The sequence below is a fragment of the Orcinus orca genome, chromosome 1 (assembly GCF_937001465.1).
Source record: "Orcinus orca chromosome 1, mOrcOrc1.1, whole genome shotgun sequence".
Classification (NCBI taxonomy): Eukaryota; Metazoa; Chordata; class Mammalia; order Artiodactyla; family Delphinidae; genus Orcinus; species Orcinus orca.
In genome coordinates, this window is record NC_064559.1 from 196,415,027 (window position 1) to 196,438,998 (window position 23,972).

The 23,972-nt window shown below is 46.5% G+C and overlaps 1 protein-coding gene and 1 pseudogene across 2 annotated transcripts in view; one reads left to right on the top strand and one right to left on the bottom strand.

The window, feature by feature from the left end:
- The window catches only part of ECE1 (endothelin converting enzyme 1), a 113,846-nt gene extending 106,819 nt beyond the window's left edge, over positions 1-7,027 (top strand). For both annotated transcript variants that reach the window (XM_033433191.2, XM_012534024.3), the window contains exons 16-19: positions 541-608; positions 1,408-1,598; positions 3,709-3,804; positions 4,429-7,027. In XM_033433191.2, coding sequence (XP_033289082.1) covers positions 541-608; positions 1,408-1,598; positions 3,709-3,804; positions 4,429-4,605 — 532 coding nt within the window. In that variant the 3' untranslated portion in view covers positions 4,606-7,027. The remainder of the gene's footprint in view (positions 1-540; positions 609-1,407; positions 1,599-3,708; positions 3,805-4,428) is intronic.
- A 14,779-nt stretch (positions 7,028-21,806) lies between these two features.
- Positions 21,807-21,874, bottom strand: LOC117202398 (uncharacterized; annotated as a pseudogene).
- Between the last annotated feature and the right edge of the window lie 2,098 nt (positions 21,875-23,972).

The following is a 23,972-nucleotide window of genomic DNA, read 5'->3' on the forward strand; positions in this document are numbered from 1 at the left end:
GGCCAGGAGATGTTGCCATGGAAACAACAGCCTTACTCCCTGTGCTTCCCTCCGGGGTCTCCGGGACCGGGGAAGCCTCTGCACGGTGGGAACTTGGGGGTTGGAGCCACATATAGGGAAATTCCCCTCTAACAGCGTTCTAGAACAGTCTCAGCTGGGAAGGTGGGAAGAGTGAGGGCACTGTCTCAGAGATGAAATCCACACAGGCCTGGGTCCGAATCCCAGGCCTGCTCTCTGCTGATTGTGTGGCCCTTGGGCAAAATGCCTGAACCATTCCACGCCTCTGTCTGCTCATTTATAGAGTTAGTTACCAAGGCCTAACTCCTTGGGATGACCAAAGAGGACCGTGCGGTGCCACAGAGCACCTGGCACAGTGCTTGGCGTCCAGCGGGCACAGGCAGGGCACAGCAGACTCACCAGGCTCTGACTGGCTCAGGGGCCTGGCTGGAGCCCTGCGGGACTCTGCCGTGTCTCCAGGCTGGGAAAGCAGTGGTCCCTCCCCACATGGCATCACTCTCACCTTCGTGTCCTCCCCTTCAGCGCCTTAAACTTTGGTGGCATCGGTGTCGTCGTGGGCCACGAGCTGACTCATGCTTTTGACGATCAAGGTACAGGTTCCTTGGGGTCCCCTTCAGATGATTCCCCCACCAGCTTCCTGGCCCCACTGCTTCTGCTTTTGCTCCCTTCACGTCTAAGGGTCTTAGCCTTAGAGACAGAAGGATCTGGGTTCATATCCTGGCCTGGCCACCTGCCAATTGTGTGGACCTTAGCAAGTCCCATCAGTTCTGCAGGCCTCTGTTTTCTGCTCTGTAAAATGGGCATGATGCTTGTGTGGTGGTTGTGAGGACAGGGCAGACTCACAGGGGAGCACCCTGCTCCAGGACGGTGTGCAGTGCCAGGGGTGGGTACCAGTAGTCAGCGGGGAGAGAACATTTCTCCACCACTCCAGAGATTTCTCTGGTCCAACCACAGTCAGAAGAGTTAGCACCTCACCAGCTAATGTCCAGAATCCTCCTCATTGCCTCCTGCCTTGGGGACTCCAAGGCCAAGAAGGAGGAGGCAAGGCCTTGGAGGCCAGGCCCTGTCCCATGACCCTAGCACGGCTGGCTGCATTCACCTTCTCCTGGCTCAGGGTCAGAGGCCCTTCACCAGCCTTGACAGTGAATCCAGCTCCACCGAAGCTTTGAACATGCTGGTCCTTTGCCGAGATCAGGTTCCTCTATCCCCCACCCCCACCCCAGCAGCTGATTCATGCAGCTCCTTTAGCACCCAGACCGGCCTCATCTCCCCGGTGCTGGGTGGTAGATGGGTGGATCATTTCTCCCTGGGAGGAGAGGCACAACCAGCAGCACGGGTCCCGGCTCTGCCTCTTCTCTCCCTGACCTGACACTTCTGTCGACCCCGCAGGACGGGAGTATGACAAGGACGGGAACCTTCGGCCCTGGTGGAAAAACTCATCCGTGGAGGCTTTCAAGCAGCAGACCGAGTGCATGGTGGAGCAGTACGGCAACTACAGCGTGAACGGGGAGCCGGTGAACGGCCGGCATACCCTCGGGGAGAACATCGCTGATAATGGGGGCCTCAAGGCGGCCTATCGGGTAAGAGGCCCCCTCCTCACACACCCCAGGCCAAGGTTGGGACTGTCCAGCTGCTTCTCAGTTAAGGGTGGTTGTAGACAAGCTGGGGCAAGCGCAGCAGCCCTGCGAGCCTCAGTTGCCACATCTGTGGAATGGGTGGCAGTGAGGACTGATTGAAAGGGTGTCTATGAAGCACCTGGCACGGAACTGGCACATAGAAGACTGTCTACTCTGAGTCCAGCCTGACTGAAGGTCACCAGAAAGGGCTTGGGCTAGACCCACCTGAAGACCTGCCTGTTCTTCCCTTTACAGGGGAAGCCACCACTGACTCAGGCAGCAGTGGGCCCGGGAAAGGAGGGAGGGGTCAGTGGTCTTGGAGCCACTTCCGGCTCATGTCGTGGTTCTGGAGTAAGTCACTCAGCCTCCTTGAGCCTCAGGATACATGGCTGTGGCTACCTAGTCCCTGCATCGCTGGGTGTTAGAAAGATAGCATGTGACCACTTGGGCTCAGGGCCTGTTCCGGAGTGGCACTCGGAGATGTTAGCTGAGTTGGAAGGGAGATACCAGAGGCCAGTGCAGAGCTCCCCGTGGTAGTGAGAGCAGAAATCCTGCGAGGTGCCCGGTATTGAGGCCTTACTGTGCGCCAGGCGCTGTGCTCAGCGCCCCCGACAGCTTTACAGTTAGGTATCACAAGCCCGTTTTGCAGGTGAGGAAACCAACCCAGAAACATTCAGCAACTTGCCTGACGTCCATTAGTCAGTGAAAGGGAATCGCAAACTTTCTACCCACCATGTACTGTTGTTGGCGCCGGAGATTCTGTGACAGAACAGATGGGGATCCTGCTGTTCTAAAGCTCGCAATTTTAATGGGGTGGGGAGGGGGAGAAAGGCAATACATACCTACACAAATAAATGAGGCAACTTCAGGTATTGATAAGGAAAAGAAGAATATAAACTAGGCCAAAGAAATAAAGGAAAATGGGGGGAAGGATGGCCAGGGGAGGCCTTCTGGAGGGGATGACATTTGAATTGAGACCTAAATGATGAGGAAGAGGCAGGGAAAGCTGGGAAAGGAGAGTAAGTACGGAGGCCATGAGACGGACCCAGGCCTGGCGTGGTCAAGGACAGGAAGGAGGACGGGGGCAGCGTGGAGGCAGGGCAGGGCCCAGGGCAGGGGGGAGGCCGGAGGAGGGGCTGGGCCAGGCTGCCGGCCTCTGCCGGCTGAGCAAGGAGCTTGGGTTTTATTCTGGCGACAATGAGAGCCGCTGCAGGGGTTTTAAGTAGAGGAATGAAATGGTCTAAGTTATCCTGTACGACAGGGTCAGCAGACCTACAGTCCCTGGGCCACATCCAGCCCTCGGCTGGATAAATCAATAAAAATAAATAAAAACTGGGGGGGACACAGCCATGCCCATTCGTCTCCATGGTGCCTGTGTCTGCTTTCACACAACAGTGGCACCCTTGAGTTGCTGCAGAAAAGAGTGTTTGGCTTCCACAGCTGAAAATATTTACTCTCCGGCCCTTTGCAGAAAATTTTGCCAATCCCTGCTTTACGAGGATGACTTGAGTTGCTAAGTTGGGAGGGGATTGGAATTGGACCAGTTTGAGTCATGGAGACTAGTTAGAAAGCTGCTGTGAGGTTGTCCAGGCAAGAGACAGGATAGAGCAATGGGAAAGGTGAGGAGTGGTTAGATGTGGGGTGTTCGGTTGATTGAAAGAGAAGAATCAAGGGAGAGTCCTGGGGTTTGGGCCTGAGTAACTGGGTGCTTGGTGATGTCACTTACTGTGATGGGAAAGTGGTGTGTGTGTGTGTGTGAAGTTTGGGATGCATCTTGGATATCCAGCTGGGGCAGTTGAATATACCCAAGAAGAGGCTGGAGCTAGAAGGGTGTGCATTTGAGAGCCGTCGGTATTTAGAGGTAGATGGTATTCAAAGCCATAGTGTTGAATGAGCTCCCCTCAGAATGAGTGCAGGTAAAGAGGACGGCTCCTCTAGGCTGAGCTGAGGCCACCATCAGAAGCTAGTCCCTGTCCCAACTGGGTAGACCTTCCCCGATCTCCCATGGTAGCCCCCACCCCACCCCGCTCGCTCCTGTGTCATGGGGACCCTGAGCTCTGTTCTCTCCCCCCAGGCCTACCAGAACTGGGTGAAGAAGTACGGGGCTGAGCAGACGTTGCCCACCCTGGGTCTCACCAATAACCAGCTCTTCTTCCTGGGGTTTGCACAGGTGAGTTCATTAGAGAAAAGCCAAACTCAGACACAATCTGCTATCTTGAGTTCCAGGAGCTCTGAAAATCAAAAGGCAAGTTTCCTCAAATTGGGAAGCCCTAGCTCACTGGTCCGTCCGCAGGGCAGTTACCCTGTAAGGAGGTGAGCTTCATCATTAGAGAAATTCAAGGAAGGGCCAAGATTGCTGTTAGAGGAATTCCTGCATCAGGTAGGTGAGAGGACGAGGTGACTGCTAAGGGCCCTTCTGCTTCTGGGGTTCTAGCAATGTCTTGAAAACAAGACGTCCCGGGCTGTTCCTTGAGCTGGCATTCAGCATGTAGCCTTCTGTTGGTGCCCAGAGCCACCAGGCCATTAGACAGTTTGATCTGGACTCAACGTGGTTTTGGGGCAGAATCCTTCGTTCAGGTGAAATGTCACGAAGATGCCCGGAACAGACAGAGAGCTGCTCTGGTTGCAGCAGAGGAAGCTGGGATGGGGTCCCACCAGCCCCTGTCTCTTCCTAACCCACTTGACAGGCTCTCCTGGCCCCCCGGGGTCTCAGAACCAGGCGGGGCCCTTATTTCCCTGCTGTGGTGATGGGGCCAGTGGTGACCCCGGCCTCTCCCATGTCTCTCCCCCGAAGGTCTGGTGCTCTGTCCGCACGCCCGAGAGCTCGCACGAAGGTCTCATCACCGATCCTCATAGCCCGTCCCGCTTCCGGGTCATCGGCTCCATCTCCAACTCCAGGGAGTTCTCGGAACACTTCCACTGCCCGCCCGGCTCACCCATGAACCCTCGTCACAAGTGTGAAGTGTGGTGAGAGGGGTGGAGCATCAAGAGCCAAGGAGGAAGCAGGGCAGGCGCTGAGGACCGCCCCCGGGGCGGGGCCAACAAGGCTGCCCGCTCCTTCCGGCGCCCAGGGCGGTGCCTGGCCACCTCGGGCCCCCTTCCTCTCGCTGGAGGGTTTTCAGCCCGAACCAAGTCTGTGATGTGGGTTCTCACATTAATCCGAGATTTGCTCCCCTGTGAAGACCCGGTCATCCCAGTCACACGTGTGTCAACTCTGATGGGCATTTGGGTGTCAGGCCGGTTGCTCACCAGGCCTGGGCCCCACGCCGACACGGGCAGCGGGACACAGCCTCCTGCCCACATCCAGCGCCAGATACACCACAAACACCACTGTGTCAGTGCTTTAAAGATGTATTTTTGGGGAAACTATTTTTTAAACATTGTGGAATACACTGGAAATCTTCAGGGAAATAACGCATTTGAAACACTTTTTTTTTTTTAAGGAAAGGATTGGTATATTTATTATGTTCTGTTTTTCTAAATAACCTGTGGACAAGCCCCACTGATTTACCCCCCCTCGCTTCCTCACTTGCTGCAAGGTTGGGCTGAAGCAGGATCCCCAGCCACTGAGCAGGTCCCCCAGTGGAGAGCTGCCTCAGTCCCTGGGGTATGCGGTTTCAGCCTCCTCCCCTGGTTCTTGGTCCCCTGGTGCAGAGAGGAGAGGCATAGAGGCCCGGCAGAGGGAGGGGCCAGCTCGTTGGTACCACCCCCTCAGTGTGCCTGCCTCTGTCCCCAGAGTCCAACAGTGGGAACCCCAGCAAGGAAGATCTGACCCCGAAGTCACAGCAGAGGACTGATGGCTGCATGAGGCCAGGTCAGGGCCCTCAAACCCTGTCTGGAGGTGCCCGAGCACCCTGGATCCGGGTCACAGGAGCCCTGCGAGGCTGAGACATCCCCATCAGGTGTACTCTGCTGTGCCCTAGATGTCCTCTTTCCGTCCGCCTTCTTCTGACTGCCCCCCGTCAGTCCTGGGGCCTGTTGTCTCTCTGCAGCATCCTGCCATCCCAGCCACTTTGGGGTCTCTGCCTTGCACACCCTCTTCTCCCAGGGAAGAAGGAAAGGGAAAGCAGCTCTCATTGCCCAAGGGCCCAAATCCTCCCTTCGAGCTCCATCCTCTACCACTGGCCCGGGCCGGGCTCCCAGGACCGCAGCCAGGCCCGCCCTCCCTTCTCTAGTGCCTTATCCAAGGCTGCGCCTGGGCTCCCCACAAGGAGACAGCCCTCCACCCCCAGGGGCCCCTTGGCCTACTCAGTGAAGCCCCCCAAGTGTCCTGACTGGAACACAAGGCCATACCCCCTACTCCAGTGCCACACAGCTGCCCCTCATAGCCACCCAGAGGCTCTGACCTACAGGTCTACGGCACTGAGGTCCGGAATCTGAAGAGCCCCTGAACTTGCCCTGGGCTCCAGCCCACCCTCAGCCCCTTGGGCTGAATCAAGACAATACTTGTAGCAAGAGCCACTGCTCTTCTTGGAGGATGCTCTTAGCCACAGGAGGCTGCGAGGGGAAGGCTCCCCCAACCTGGTTGGTCTGGCCTGAGGTGTTAGGGGACCAGGAATGTCGTCCCCTCCCTGCGGCCTCATTTTCTCTGGACTCCCCCACCTGGTGGAGCTCATGTAGCCCCAGGCTGGCCCTGAGGAAGCAGGCACCCCTGACCAAGGCAGGAGCTGCCTCAGCCCTCCTGCCTGGTAGCCAGGCCACTGGGCCAGCCCCACTCCCACAGGGAGCCAGAGTTCTCCTCGCCCAAGATGAGCAGAGGCTCAGCCACTGCCTCGCCCACCTTCAGGTCGGCCCTGGAGCTGGGGCAGGGGTGTTGGCAGTGGGCTCCAGGTGAGGCCCCTGGCCCCCACCAGCGGCAGGCCTGCTGTCTCTTCAGAGGAAATGGAGGACAGGAGCCAGAGAAGGAGCTGGAGTCGGGAGCCCGCCATGCGCACCTCACCACGGAGGGACTGGCTCTCCTGGGCCTGGCGCCCTCCCCTCCCTCACCCTCCTGCCCTCCGGCCTTCCCCGAGGAGGGTCGCAGTCCCGGCACCATGGACTGGGACCTGCCAGCCAGAAGCAGGGGTCCTAGGGCTGAGGGTCCAGCCGGAGGGAACGTCCTCTGCCCTCATTGCTTCAGGGAGTGGGAGGGGACAGGCCGAGGAGGACTCTGGGACCAGCGGGGATGGAATCAAAGGAAGCACTCCCACTGCCTCCCCCGCAGAGCCTTGGGCAGCTGCGCTCTGAGAGGCCCCTTCCTCCTAGGCCTGGGGAGCCATAGGGGCGGCTTCTCCGTGGGCACATGGACGTGGGGTTTGGAGCTGGGAATCTATTTTTTGTATTATCATGTTTTGTGCTACTGTAGTTTGGGTGTGGCACTATTGTAACTGAAATAAAGTACTTGTACCGAGGGCCATGTTGGTCCAAGTGTGTGTCCTGTGGAGCTAAGGGAGGGCGCCCGGCCAGCACAGAGCTGCTAGCACCCCCAGGGCCTACTGCACCTCCTCTCCAGAGCAGAGGCCTTGGACCCTGACAAATGCCAGAAGGTTACGCAGTGCCTATGCCCACCTGGCCACACTTCATCCACATGACCGTGTAAGGGCCCCCTGCTGGTGAGAATGATGCATGTCACCACATGGGCTCAAGGAACCTCCTGGTAAAAATAATTTTTCCATTATCTTGGAGCAAAGGATGTCAACAGTGGGTTTCCAGGCCTCAGGTGCTTGGGCAGGGCCAGGCAGGAGAAGGGGCATTCGAAGAAGTTCAAGGAAGAGTCTCTGACATACACTCATGCCTCCTCCTGGGTTTTGCATGTATTCTTCCCTCTGCCTGGAATACTCTTCGCTGACTTCTTTTGGCTGATAAACTCCTACCCATCCTTCAATGCCCAGCTCAGCATCACCTCTAGGAAGCCATTCCTGACCTCCAGTCCCGATCAGGTGGCTCACACAGGCTTCCCTCTCCTACCAGAGTGTCTTAGTGCCAGGGCTGCCATAACGAACTATGACAACGTGGTGGCTAATACAACAGAAATTTATTGTCTCACAGTTCTGGAGGCTAGAAGTCTGAGACTGAGGTGTCGGCAGAGTTGATTCCCGCTGAGGAATGTGAGGGAGAATCTAGGCTAGAAGCCTGGTTTCTGGTGATTTGCTGGCAGTCTTTAGTGCTGCCTACTTGTAGAAGCATCACTCCAGTCTGTCTGCATCTCACATGAAAATATGAGAGGCTGCTAAAAACAGTACCGCCTCGGGAAGCGCGCGCACACACACACACACACACACACAGGCTGAAGGTGCAGAAGGGAGACATTTTTTCCTGCAGAGGCCCATCTTACTGACACTCTCCCTTTCCCAATGACCGAGTGAACAGACTCCTTTCTCTTCCCCACTCTGAGCCCTGGGGCCCCTGCTTCTCCCTTCCCGAACTGCCTCCCTCTTTTGTTAGCAGCAGATCCTCCGCTTCCAAAGCATGCCCCCCTCCCCAAGCAGGAATTAAAACCCCAGCTCGACCCTCTAGGAGTTTATCCTACAGTTAAGGAGATAGAAACACATGCAAGATGCGATTGAGAACAACTAGAAAATGTATACAACCTATAATAACAATTAATTGTGAAAGCAAAAGCCTTCAGCAGAGACTATCCATAAGTGTTGAGGAACTGCAGAGGGAGGGATGAGACAATATTCTAAACTTTAAAGAATCTACTACAATAATAAAACAATGAAAAATGGGTGAGACCTTTACAAAGAAAACTAAAACTTTCCAGAAGACCATAAAAGAAGACCTGAATAAATGCAGATGAATACCCTTATCATGAATGGAAAAGTTCAACATAATAAAAGATGTCAGTTCTCCCCCACGTTAATCTATACTTTCCATGTACTTTCAACCAAACTTCCAAGATAATTTTCATGGAATTTGATAAGCGGATTCACATGGAATAGAAAATGCACCACGGCCAAGACAATTTTGAAAAAGAATAATGAGGGAGCTGGTTCTCTCAAAATATGTTATAAAGCTTTAGTGAGTAGTATGATGTCGTGTTGGTGTAGGATTAGAGAAATGAAACAACATGAATAGATTAGGGAGACAATTCTATGTATACGTGGGAACTAGTATAGGATAAAGGAAGCCCTTTAAATCAGTTGGGAAATGATGAACCATTTAATAAATCGTGTTAGGATATCCACTTGGGAAAAAATGAATCTAGATCTTGCCTGTCTCACACAGTTCTCACACACGGTGATCACAGTGATAAATGCTACACATATGGAGCCCTAAACATGCAGTAACTATAAAAGTATTAGATGAAATATTACAGAAGATGTTCATGACTTTGGGTAGGCAAAGTCATCTTTGAAAAGACACTATTCACAAATACGAAGGTAATTGTAGAATTTCTAAAAATATTTTTTTAAAAACTCTAAAGAAATGAAAATCTACCATAATCCTATCATCCAAAGACACACACACACACACACACACACACACACACACACACACACACACACACTTGGACTTCCCTGGTGGCGCAGTTAAGAATCCGCCTGCCAATGCAGAGGACACGGGCTCAAGCCCTGGTCCAGAAAGATCCCACACGCGGCAGAGCAACTAAGCCCGTGCGCCATAACTACTGAGTCCACGTGCCACAACTACTGAAGCCTGCACACCTGGAGCCTGTGTTCCACAACAAGAGAGGCCACCGCAATGAGAGGCCTGAGCCCTGCGATGAAGAGTAGCCCCCGCTCACCGCAACTAGAGAAAGCCCGCAGGCAGCAACAAAGACCCAACGCAGCCAAAAATAAATAAATTAAATTTTTTAAAAAGCCCTTTAAAGACACATACACAAAGGTACAAGTGAATAAAGAAAAAAAAACATAAAAGGAAAAGACTAATACATTTGGCAACATGAAGACAATTCATTTATAAACAAGATACAATAAATAAAATTAAAAGATTAGATAAACAACACGGATCTACTATATAGCACAGGGAACTATATTCAATATCTTGTAATAACCTATAATGGAAAAGAATCTGAAAAAATATATATATACATACATATATATAAAAACTGCATCACTTTGCTGTACACCTGAAACTAACACAACATTGTAAATCAACTATACTTCAATTTAAAATTTTTTGAATTAAAAGACAAGTGACAGGTCCAGTGGTAAAGAATCTGCGTTCCTATGCAGGGGACACTGGTTCGATCCTTGGTCAGGGAACTAAGAACCCAGATGCCACGGGACAAATAAGCCCACACACCACAAACGCTGAGCTCGTGCGCCTCAACTAGAGAGCCTGCGTGCCGCAAACTACAGAGCCCACTAGCTCTGGAACCCGCGCCACAACTAGAGAAGAGAAAACCCGCACGTCACAACTAGAGAGAAGTGCGCGCGCCACAACGAAGAGCCTGCACGCTGCAACAAAGGCCCGATGCAGCCAAATAAATAAATTTCTTTTTAAGTGACAGACTGGAAGAAAAAATTTGCAACATGCATAGCTAATGATCCAGAATATATATAAACAACTCATAAAATTAAAAAACCCAATCAGGTGAAAAAGAGAGCAAAAGATTTAAAGAGATCATTCAGAGAAGAAAAAAAATACAAAAAGAAACCAATACAAAAAGACAAAAACACTCTCAGGATGTCCAACACCAAATACCAAAACACTGAACACAGCTGGGGCATAATAGCCACCAGCAGCACCAGCACCCGGGAGGAATCTGGAAAGAATAGAAAGGGTAGCTTTGTAGAAGCATTGCTTCCTGGGGAGAAGCAGATATATAGAGTAGGGCTGGTCCCCTTGTAGATGTGATAGTGAAGGAAAGAAGGGATTAAAAAGGGAAAAGTAAGAATCCTAAAAAACAAACAAGAAAGCTAATATGATAGTGTAAGTCAATTATACTTGAATTAAAAAAAGTGAGACCTAAGAAAAGCCAATTCCCCACCACACCACCTCCTCCTCCTCCACACTGTTTATAAAGGATGTTAAACAGGGGCTGCAGGACGTACAGCAGAGGGCAAGCTTGAATAAGAAGTCCTGTCCATGAATGACTAGGACTATAAAAAGGCAGATCACATACATTCAAAACTACTGTTAAAAAAAAAAAAGAGAAAATAAATGCAAATCAGAGCATCTCAGCAGAAGAAAACTAACATGACACTCCAAACTGAATTAAATATCCTCAAATAAGCATTTAGGGATACGGAAAAATACCTCAAATCAGAAATACAAAATCTGACAGCAGAAATAGGCCAAAAAAAGAGGATGAAATGAAATGAGAATTGATATTGATCTTGGAGAAGAAAATAACAAAATCATATCATAAATGAAGATTAAACTAAAAGGTGTCCAAGGATGATAGATTCAAATGAAAACTTACTAAAGGACATTGAAGAAAAGCAGGAAGACAACCAAGAGAATGAAAATTAGATAAAGAAGTAAAAACTGTCAGAGAGAAAATGGTGGAAATGAAAGACAGGCAAAGAGTTAACATTTAAAACTGTAATCCAGGAAGACTTTCTAGAAATAAAAGACCTGGGTCTACACATCAAAAGGGTTCACTGGGTACTATGTAAATTGACATGGAGCAATCAACTCTAAGATAGATCCTTGTAAAGCTATTGGACTTTAAAGATAGAAAGCAGAGCCTCCAGGCAAAACTATGAAATAACTTAGGCAGACTTTTAAAAAAATAACATACATTATATGAAGTACCTAGAATAGACAAATTCATAGAGACAGAAAATAGAATAGAGATTACCAGAGGCTGGAGGGAACGAGGGAAGGGGAAGTTATAGTTCAATAGGTACAGAGTTTTTACTGGAGATGATGAAAAAGTTTTAGGTATAGATAGTGGTGGTGCTTACACAACATTGTAAATGTATTTAATGCCACTGAATTGTACACTTATGAATGGTTAAAGTGACAAATGTTATACATATTTATATATATTTTGACGCAATAACAAATAAATAAGATGCAAAGCAAAGCAATAGTGGAGCAGCATTCTCAAGAAACTTACGGAAGCAATCCAAGGATGTTACATTGAACCCAACTGTCCTTCAAATAGCAAAACTACAAAACAACAAATAACATACAAGGGAATCCCCATAAGGTTAACAGCTGATCTTTCAGCAGAAACTCTGAAAGCCAGAAGGGAGTGGCAGGACACATTTAAAGTGATGAAAGGGAAAAACCTACAACCAAGATTACTCCACCCAGCAAGGATCTCATTCGGATTCGACAAACAGCAAAACTACAGAAAAACATCTGCCCAGCGAAGGGAACTAACAACAAATGAAAAGGCAGCCTATTGAATGGGGGAAGCTATTTGCAAATGGGGGAAGATATATCTGATAAGGGGTTAATATCCAAATATACAAGGAATTCATACAACTCAACATCAAAAAAAAACCCAATTAAAAAAAATGGGCAGGGCTTCCCTGGTGGTACAGTGGTTGAGAGTCCGCCTGCCGATGCAGGAGACGCAGGTTCGTGCCCCGGTCTGGGAAGATCCCACATGCCGCGGAGCGGCTAGGTCCGTGAGCCATGGCCGCTGAGCCTGCACGTCCGGAGCCTGTGCTCCACAACGGGAGAGGCCACAACAGTGAGAGGCCCGTGTACCGCAAAAAAAAATTTTTTAAATAAAAATTAAAAATTGGGCAGAAAATCTGAATAGACATTTTTCCAAAAAAAAGATATACGGGCTAACAGACACATGAAAAGATGCTTCACATCATTAATCATCAGGGAAATGCAAATTAAAACCACAATGAGATACCACCTCGCACCTGTCAGAATGACTATTATCAAAAAGACAATAAACAACAAGTCTTGGCAAGGATGTGGAGGAGAGGGAGCCCTCGTGCACTGTTGGTGGGAATGTAAATTGGTACAGCCTATGGAAAACCCTATGGAGGTTCCTCAAAAAATTAAAAATTGAGGGCTTCCCTGGTGGTGCAGAGGTTAAGAATCTGCCTGACAATGCAGGGGACACAGGTTTGAGCCCTGGTCTGGGAAGATCCCACATGCTGCAGAGAACTAAGCCCATGCACCACAACTACTGAGCCTGTGCTCTAGAGCCCGTGAGCCACAACTACTGAAGCCTACGTGCTGCAGCTACTGAAGCCCGCAAGCCTAGAGCCCATGCTCCGCAACGAGAGAAGCCACCGCAATGAGAAGCCTGCGCACCGCAACAAAGAGTAGCTCCCGCTCGCCGCAACTAGAGAAAGCCTGCGCACAGCAACAAGACACAACACAGACAACAAATAAATAAATAAATAAATAAATCTTAAAAAAAAGAAACAAAACATTGAACTACCATATGATCCAGTAATTCCAGTTCTGGGTATTTTTTAGAAGACAACAAAAACTCTAATTTGAAAAGATATATGCACTCCAATGTTCATTGTGGCATTATTTACAGTAGCCCAAATATGGAATATATGGTCAGGAAAAGACTGTCTCCCAGTATCTCCCCCACTATTTACCCTGGTTCCAGATGGATTAGCCAATGTAATTAGCTAGGAATCGGAAAAGCAAAAATAAAGTGATCTCTACTTGCAGATGACATGATTGTGTACCTGAAAAACTCTAGAGAATAAATGGTAAAATTAACTTAATAAAATAATTCATCAGAGCTTCCGGGAAGATGGCGGAAGAGTAAGACGCGGAGATCACCTTTCTCCCCACAGATACACCAGAAATACATCTACACGTGGAACAACTCCTACAGAACACCTACTGAACACTGGCAGAAGACCTCAGACCTCCCAAAAGGCAAGAAACCCCCCACGTAACTGGGTAGGGCAAAAGAAAAAAGTATAAACAGAGACAAAAGGATAGGGACGGGACTTGCACCAGTGGGAGGGAGCTGTGAAGGAGGAAAGGTTTCCACACACTAGGAAGCCCCTTCGCGGGCGGAGACTGCGGGTGGCGGAGGGGGAAAGCTTCGGAGCCGCGGAGGAGAGCGCAGCCACAGGGGTGCAGAGGACAACGCAGAGAGATTCCCGCACAGAGGATCGATGCCGACCAGTACTCACCAGCCCGAGAGGCTTGTCTGCTCCTCTGCCGGGGCGAGCGGGGCTGGGAGCTGAGGCTCAGGCTTCGGTCGGAGCGCAGGGAGAGGACTGGGGCTGGCGGCGTGAACACAGCCTGCAGGGGGTTAGTGCGCCACGGCTAGCCGGGAGGGAGTCCGGGAAAAAGTCTGGAGCTGCCGAAGAGGCAGGAGACTTTTTCTTCCCTCTTTGTTTCCTGGTGAGCGAGGAGAGGGGATTAAGAACGCTGCTTGGAGGAGCTCCAGAGACGGGCGCGAGCCGCGGCTGGGGGCGCGGACCCCAGAGACGGGCATGAGACGCTAGGGCTGCTGCTGCCGCCACCAGGAAGCCTGTGTGCGAGCACAGGTCACTGTCCACACCCCCCTTCCGGAGAGCCTGTGCAGCCCGCCACTGCCAGGGTCCTGGGAACCAGGGACAACTCCCCCGGGAAAACGCAGAGCGCGCCTCAGGCTGGTGCAACGTCACGCCGGCCTCTGCCGCCGCGGGCTCGCTCCGCACCCCGTGCCCCTCCCTCCCCCCGGCCTGGGTGAGCTGGAGCCCCCGAATCAGCTGCTTCTTTGACCCCATCCTGTCTGAGCGAAGAACACACGCCCTCTGGCGACCTACACGCAGAGGCAGGGCCAAATCCAAAGCTGAGCTCCTGGGAGCTGTGAGAACAAAGAAGAGGAAGGGAAATCTCTCCCAGCAGCCTCAGAAACAGCGGATTAAATCTCCACAATCAATTTGATGTACCCTGCATCTTTGGAATACATGAATAGACAACGAATCATCCCGAATTAAGGAGGTGGACTTTGAGAGCAAGACTTATGATTTTTTCCCCTTTTCCTTTTTTTGTGAGTGTGTATGTGTATGCTTCTGTGTGAGATTTTGTCTGTATAGCTTTGCTTCCACCATTTGTCCTAGGGCTCTATCCGTCCTTTTTTTTTTTCCTCTTAATAATTATTTTTTTATTTTAATAACTTTATTATATTTTATCTTACTTTATTTTATTTTACTTTATCTTCTTTCTTTCTTTTTTTCCTTCCTTCCCTCCTTCCTTCCTTCCTCCCTCCCTCCTTCCCTCCCTCCTTTCTTTCTTTCTACTTCTACTAATTCTTTCTTTCTACTTTTTCTCCCTTTTATTCTGAGCTGTGTGGCTGAAAGGCTCTTGGTGCAGCCAGGAGTCAGTGCTGTGCCTCTGAGGTGGGAGAGCCGACTTCAGGACACTGGTCTACAAGAGACCTCCCAGCTCCACATAATATCAAACAGCGAAAATCTCCCAGAGATCTCCATCTCAACACTATCACCCAGCTTCACTCAACGACCAGCAAGCTACAGTGCTGAACATCCCATGCCAAACAACTAGCAAGACAGGAACACAACCCCACCCATTAGCAGAGAGGCTGCCTAAAATCATCATAAGTCCACAGACACCCCAAAACACACCACCAGACGGGGACCTGCCCACCAGAAAGACAAGATCCAGCCTCATCCACGAGAACACAGGCACTAGTCCCCTCCACCAGAAAGACTACACAGCCCACTGAACCAACCTTAGCCACTGGGGACAGACACCAAAAACAACGGGAACTACGAACCTGCAGCCTGCAAAAAGGAGACACCAAACACAGTAAGATAAGCAAAACTAGAAGACAGAAAAACACACAGCAGATGAAGGAGCAAGATAAAAACCCACCAGACCTAACAATTGAAGAGGAAATAGGCAGTCTACCTGAAAAAGAATTCAGAATAATGATAGTAAAGATGATCCAAAATCTTGGAAATAGAATAGACAAAATGCAAGAAACATTTAACAAGAACCTAGAAGAACTAAAGATGAAACAAACAATGATGGACAACACAATAAATGCAATGAAAAATACTCTAGATGGGATCAATAGCAGAATAACTGAGGCAGAAGAACGGATAAGTGACCTGGAAGATAAAATAGTGGAAATAACTACTGCAGAGCAGAATAAAGAAAAAAGAATGAAAAGAACTGAGGACAGTCTCAGAGACCTCTGGGACAACATTAAACGTACCAACATTCGAATTATAGGGGTTCCAGAAGAAGAAGAGAAAAAGAAAGGGACTGAGAAAATATTTGAAGAGATTATAGTTGAAAACTTCCCTAATATGGGAAAGGAAATAGTTAATCAAGTCCAGGAAGCACAGAGAGTCCCATACAGGATAAATCCAAGGAGAAATACGCCAAGACACATATTAATCAAACTGTCAAAAATTAAATACAAAGAAAACATATTAAAAACAGCAAGGGAAAAACAACAAATAACACACAAGGGAATCCCCATAAGGTTAACAGCTGATCTTTCAGCAGAAACTCTGCAAGCCAGAAGGGACTGGCAGGACATATTTAAAGTGATGAAGGAGAAAAACCTGCAACCAAGATTACTCTACCCAGCAAGGATCTCATTCAGATTTGATGGAGAAATTAAAACCTTTACAGACAAGCAAAAGCTGAGAGAGTTCAGCACCACCAAACGAGCTCTATAACAACGGCTAAAGGAACTTCTCTAGGCAAGAAACACAAGAGAAGGAAAAGACCTACAATAACGAACCCAAAACAATTAAGAAAATGGGAATAGGAACATACATATCGATAATTACCTTAAATGTAAATGGACTAAATGCTCCCACCAAAAGACACAGATTGGCTGAATGGATACAAAAACAAGACCCATATATTTGCTGTCTACAAGAGACCCACTTCAAACATAGAGAAACATACAGACTGAAAGTAAGGGGATGGAAAAAGATATTTCATGCAAATGGAAACCAAAAGAAAGCTGGAGTAGCAATTTTCATATCAGACAAAATAGACTTTAAAATAAAGACTATTAGAAGAGACAAAGAAGGACACTACGTAATGATCAAGGGATCGATCCAAGAAGAAGATATAACAATTGTAAATATTTATGCACCCAACATAGGAGCACCTCAATACATAAGGCAAATACTAACAACCATAAAAGGGGTAATCGACAGTAACACATTCATAGTAGGGGACTTTAACACCCCACTGTCACCAATGGACAGATCATCCAAAATGAAAATAAATAAGGAAACACAAGGTTTAAATGATACATTAAACAAGATGGACTTAATTGATATTTATAGGACATTCCATCCAAAACCAACAGAATACACATTTTTCTCTAGTGCTCATGGAACATTCTCCAGGATAGATCATATCTTGGGTCACAAATCAAGCCGTGGTAAATTTAAGAAAATCAAATCTGTATCAAGTATCTTTTCCGACCACAACGCTATGAGACTAGATATCAATTACAGGAAAAGATCTGTAAAAAATACAAACACATGGAGGCTAAACAATACACTACTTAATAACGAAGTGATCACTGAAGAAATCAAAGAGGAAATTTAAAAATACCTAGAAACAAATGACAATGGAGACACGACGACCCAAAACCTATGGGATGCAGCAAAAGCAGTTCTAAGAGGGAAGTTTATAGCAATACAAGCCTACCTTAAGAAACAGGAAACATCTCGAATAAACAACCTAAACTTGCACCTAAAGCAATTAGAGGAAGAAGAACAAAAAAACCCCGAAGTTAGCAGAAGGAAAGAAATCATAAAAATCAGATCAGAAATAAATGAAAAAGAAATGAAGGAAACTATAGCAAAGATCAATAAAACTAAAAGCTGGTTCTTTGAGAAGATAAACAAAATTGATAAACCATTAGCCAGACTTATCAATAAAAAAAGGGAGAAGACTCAAATCAATAGAATTAGAAATGAAAAAGGAGAAGTAACAACTGACACTGCAGAAATACAAAAGATCATGAGAGATCATTACAAGCAACTCTATGCCAATAAAATGGACAACCTGGAAGAAATGGACAAATTCTTAGAAATGCACAAACTGCCAAGATTGAATCAGGAAGAAATAGAAAATATGAACAGATCAATCACAAGCACTGAAATTGAAACTGTAATTAAAAATCTTCCAACAAACAAAAGCCCAGGACCAGATGGCTTCACGGGCGAATTCTATCAAACATTTAGAGAAGAGCTAACACCTATCCTTCTCAAACTCTTCCAAAATATAACAGAGGGAGGAACACTCCCAAACTCATTCTACGAGGCCACCATCACCATGATACCAAAACCAGACAAGGATGTCACAAAGAAAGAAAACTATAGGCCAATATCCCTGATGAACATAGATGCAAAAATCCTCAACAAAATACTAGCAAACAGAATCCAACAGCACATTAAAAGGATCATACACCATGATCAAGTGGGGTTTATTCCAGGAATGCAAGGATTCTTCAATATATGCAAATCAATCAATGTGATACACCATATTAACAAACTGAAGGAGAAAACCCATATGATCATCTCAATAGATGCAGAGAGAGCTTTCGACAAAATTCAACACCCATTTATGATAAAAACCCTGTAGAAAGTAGGCATAGAGGGAACTTTCCTCAACATAATAAAGGCCATATATGACAAACCCACAGCCAACATCATCCTCAATGGTGAAAAAGTGAAAGCATTTCCACTAAGATCAGGAACAAGACAAGGTTGCCCAGTCTCACCACTCTTAATCAACATAGTTTTGGAAGTTTTAGCCACAGCAATCAGAGAAGAAAAGGAAATAAAAGGAATCCAAATCGGAAAAGAAGAAGTAAAGCTGTCACTGTTTGCGGATGACATGATACTATACATAGAGAATCCTAAAGATGCTACCAGAAAACTGCTAGAGCTAATCAGTGAATTTGGTAAAGTAGCAGGATACAAAATTAATGCATAGAAATCTCTGGCATTCCTATACACTAATGATGAAAAATCTGAAAGTGAAATCAAGAAAACACTCCCATTTACCACTGCGACAAAACGAATAAAATATCTAGGAATAAACCTACCTAAGGAGACAAAAGACCTGTACGCAGAAAATTATAAGACACTGATGAAAGAAATTAAAGACGATACAAATAGATGGAGAGATATACCATGTTCTTGGATTGGAAGAATCAACATTGTGAAAATGACTCTACTACCCAAAGTAATCTACAGATTCAATGCAATCCCTATCAAACTACCACTGGCATTTTTCACAGAACTAGAACAAAAAATTTCACAATTTGTATGGAAACACAAAAGACCCCGAATAGCCAAAGCAATCTTGAGAATGAAAAACGGAGCTGGAGGAATCAGGCTCCCTGACTTCAAACTATACTACAAAGCTACAGTAATCAAGACAGTATGGTACTGGGACAAAAACAGAAAGATAGATCAATGGAACAGGATAGAAAGCCCAGAGATAAACCCACGCACATATGGTCACCTTATCTTTGATAAAGGTGGCAGGAATGTACAGTGGAGAAAGGACAGCCTCTTCAATAAGTGGTGCTGGGAAAACTGGACAGGTACATGTAAAAGTATGAAATTAGATCACTCCCTAACACCATACACAAAAATAAGCTCAAAATGGATTAAAGACCTAAATGTAAGGCCAGAAACTATCAAACTCTTAGAGGAAAACATAGGCAGGACACTCTATGATATAAATCACAGCAAGATCCTTTTTGACCCACCTCCTAGAGAAATGGAAATAAAAACAAAAATAAACAAATGGGACCTAATGAAACTTCAAAGCTTTTGCACAGCAAAGGAAAGCATAAACAAGACCAAAAGACAACGCTTAGAATGGGAGAAAATGTTTGCAAATGAAGCAACTGGCAAAGGATTAATCTCCAAAATTTATAAGCAGCTCATGCAGCTTAATAACAAAAAAACAAACAACCCAATCCAAAAATGGGCAGAAGACCTAAATAGACATTTCTCTAAAGAAGATATACGGACTGCCAACAAACACATGAAAGAATGCTCAACATCACTAATCATTAGAGAAATGCAAATCAAAACTACAATGAGATATCATCTCACACCAGTCAGAATGGCCATCATCAAAAAATCTAGAAACAATAAATCCTGGAGAGGGTGTGGAGAAAAGGGAACCCTCTTGCAGTGTTGGTGGGAATGTAAATTGATACAGCCACTGTGGAGGTTCCTTAAAAAACTACAAATAGAACTACCATATGACCCAGCAATCCCACTACTGGGCATATACCCTGAGAAAACCATAATTCAAAAAGAGTCATGTACCAAAATGTTCATTGCAGCTCTATTTACAATAGCCAAGACATGGAAACAACCTAAGTGTCCATCATCGGATGAATGGATAAAGAAGATATGGCACATATATACAATGGAATATTACTCAGCCATAAAAAGAAACGAAATTGAGCTATTTGTAATGAGGTGGATAGACCTAGAGTCTTTCATACACAGTGAAGTAAGTCAGAAAGAGAGAGACAAATACCGTATGGTAACACATATATATAGAATTTAAGGGAAAAAAATGTCATGAAGAGCCTAGGGGTAAGACAGGAATAAAGACCCAGACCTACTAGAGAATGGACTTGAGGATATGGGGAGGGGGAAAGGTAAGCTGTGACAAAGCGAGAGAGAGGCATGGACATATATACACTACCAAACGTAAGGTAGATAGCTAGTGGGAAGCAGCCGCATAGCACAGGGAGATCAGCTGGGTGCTTTGTGACCACCTAGAGGGGTGGGATAGGGAGGGTGGGAGGGAGGGAGATGCAAGAGGGAAGAGACATGGGAACATATGTATATATATATATATATAACTGATTCATTTTGTTGTAAAGCAGAAACTAATACACCATTGTAAAGCAATTATACTCCAATAAAGATGTTAAAAAAAAAAAAAGAATTCATCAAAGAAGCAAGTTAGGGCTTCCCTGGTGGCGCAGTGATTGAGAGTCCGCCTGCCAATGCAGGGGACACGGGTTCGTGCCCCGGTCCGGGAGGATCCCACGTGCTGCGGAGTGGCTGGGCCTGTGAGCCATGGCCGCTGAGCCTGCGCGTCTGGAGCCTGTGCTCCGCAACGGGAGAGGCCACAACAGTGAGAGGCCCGGGCATCACAAAAAAAAAAAAAAAGCAGGTTATAAAATTAACATGTAATAATAAATAGCACTCATACACACAAATACTTACCAATCAGAAGATATGATGGATGAGGAAAACTCATTTACAGTAGCAGCAACAGAAAATAAGATGCTTAGAATAAACAAGTGTCAGTGCCCTTTAGGCAAAGACCCCCAGGAACACACTGGTGGTTGGACAAATTGGGATTATTGCTTCTTGCATCAGAGAGCATGCACACTATGGGAATCATAGGGTATCTCAGTAAGTGGGTGTTGGAAGATACTTATTATAGAATTTGGTCTTGTGGTAGGTGATCTTGAGGAGGGTTTAATGGAGTGGGGCTTTAGTTTGGATGCTGTCAGAAAATGAAAGTACGTCTATAAATGGTATCTTTTTTCAATTTTATTGAAGTATATTTAATTTACAATGTATTAATTTCTGGTGTACAATAAAGTGATTCAGTTATACATGTATATTCTTTTTCCTACTCTTTTCCATTATGGTTTATCACAGGATATTGAATATAGTTCTCTGTGCTATACAGTAGGACCTTGTTGTTTATCCATTCTATGTATAATAGTTTGCATCCGCTAATCCCAAACTCCCAATCCATCCCTCCCCCACCACTCCTCCCCCTTGGCAACCACAAGTCTGTTCTCTATGTCTGTGAGTCTGTTTCTGTTTTGTAGATGTTTATTTGTGTTTTATTTTAGATTCCACATGTAAGTGATATCATATGGTATTTGTCTTTCTCTTTCTGACTTAACTTCACTTAGTATGATAATCTCTAGGTCCATCCATGTTGCTGCAAGTGGCATTATTTCATTCTTTTTTATGGCTGAGTAATATTCCACTGTATACATGTACCACATCTTCTTTATCCATTCATCCGTCAATGGACATTTAGGTTGCATCCATGTCTTGGCTATTGTGAATAGTGCTGCTATGAACATAGCGGTGCATGTATCTTTTTTTTTCTTAACATCTTTACTGGAGTATAATTGCTTTACAATTGTGTGTTAGTTTCTGCTTTATAACAAAGTGAATCAGCTATACATATACATATATCCCCATATCTCCTCCCTCTTGCATCTCCCTCCCACCCTCTCTATACCACCCCTCTAGGTGGTCACAAAGCACCACGCAGGGGCCATGCTAATCTTCTCTGTATCGTTCCAATTTTAGTATATGTGCTGCCAAAGCAAGCACTTTTAGAATTGTAGTTTTCTCTGGGTATATGCCCAGGAGTGGGATGGCTGGATCATATGGCAACTCTATTTTTAGTTTTGTGAGGAACCTCCATACTGTTTTCCATGTATGAATGGTAGCTTAATACATCTTATCTAGTTGGAAGACTAGACTGAGGCTAAAAGGAGTTGTTAATGTTTTGACAAAAAAATTTTTAAGGTCACGGAACAGTTTTAATTTCCCCCTGTTTAGCTCATTTAAATCACACTTAGTTTTCAAATAAAGACAATGATGAAATCATACTTCCATCTAAACATGATACAACTATCCTGCCTACAACCAAAACACACCAGCCCTTCTCAAAGAGAGGATGCTGAGTCTTTGGGCGATGTTCGCTTTTCTCCTTTGATATTCTGTAACCTAAATTCTGAAAATAAGCTTAGCCCTTATTGATAGGTCTTCCATTAGATGATAAGTGAATAGGAGAGGGAAGAAAACAAAACTATTTGGATAACATACATACAAACATATTCATAACAAAATAAGGAAGAGATACTCATAACTATTTGAATCCTCGTTTCTGCAATGTGGTCAGAGCTGGTCTTTATAACTCCCTTCTTCCATTACTCATTCCTTATTTCCTTTGCCCTCAACAAGCCTCTTACTTGGTCATGACTCTTTGCCTGCTGGAGTGAACCAAACCTTCATTCTTGAAAGGTCTAAGCCATTAACAGTCCTGCTTATGTTGAGTTGTTGTAGTTTTTCTTTGGCTTTATTCACAGGACATGGTAGAGATGCCATAAGGCAGCTCCTGTATTCCAGACATACTCTTCCTTGTTACCATTGTAGAGTAGCAATCCAACTTGCCCTTGGTAGTCAGGATCAATTGCCCCAGCCACTAGAGAAACCTCCTCATTTGCCTGTTAATTCTGAGTCATGGGGAGCCCAAGGTGGCTGGGTGGCAATTCAATATACTCATTGCCACATTGCCTAGTGGAATCATTCATTTCTCCCTTTAGAACTAAGACCTGTAGATCAGCAGAGCCTAAGGTCACAGGGGACAGGGAGCGAAAATGTTGCTAGTAGATCACTAGGCATAATAGGGAGAGGACCCACTCTTACTTCCACCCTTTGCTTCCTGGCCCTGTGAACGCTGGCTACGAGAAAAGCAGCACCATCCGTTGGACGCTGATTTAGAGCATATACAGCGTGGAGGACATGCTACCGCCCTGCAAGGTATTGCCACCTAGAGGGCCCTGTAATTGAGTCTTCAAAAGGCCAGTACAGGGACTTCCCTGGTGGCGCAGTGGTTAAGAATCCGCCTGCCAATGCAGGGGACACAGCTTCGAGCCCTGGTCTGAGAAGATCCCACATACCTCAGAGCAGCTAAGCCCGTGCGCAACAACTACTGAAGCCCGCGCGCCTAGAGCCCGTAATCCACAAGAGAAGCCACCGCAGTGAGAAGCCCTCGCACCGCAACGAAGAGTAGTCCCCACTTGCTGCAACTAGAGAAAGCCTGCGCGCAGCAAGAAAGACCCGACGCAGCCAAAAATAAATAAATAAATTTATTTTAAAAAAAGGCCAGTACACCATTCTATAAAGCCAGCTGCTCCAGGATAATGGGGAACATGATAAAACCAGTGAATTCCATGAGCATAGGCCGATTGCCAGATTTCGTTTGCTGTGAAGTGTGTTCCTTGATCAGAAGCAATACTATAAGTCCACGGATGGTAAATTTGGCAGAAGGACTGTGTTCAGGGACCTCCTTGCCATCAATTTTCCCATCGTGTTCTTTCTGAGTCCCTTATGACCCAGCTTACCACTGAGCATAGCCTGTGAATCAATATAGACTCATACCTCTGGCCATTTCATCTTCTAAGCAAGATGAATAATCAGGTGCACTGCTTGAAATTCTGCTCACTGGAAGGATTCCCTTTCATCACTGTCCTTCAGGGATGTCCTAGAAAGAGTCTGTACTGCTGTGGATGTTTACTTGGTGCAGAACCATGTGTAAACCAAGCCTGAGTTTTCTCTTCCTCAGTCAGCTGGTTGCCAGGAGCTCTGCAGGAGGCCCTAAGTGTGGGATGGGAGAGAGAAGGTAATGTAGCGGGAATAGGAG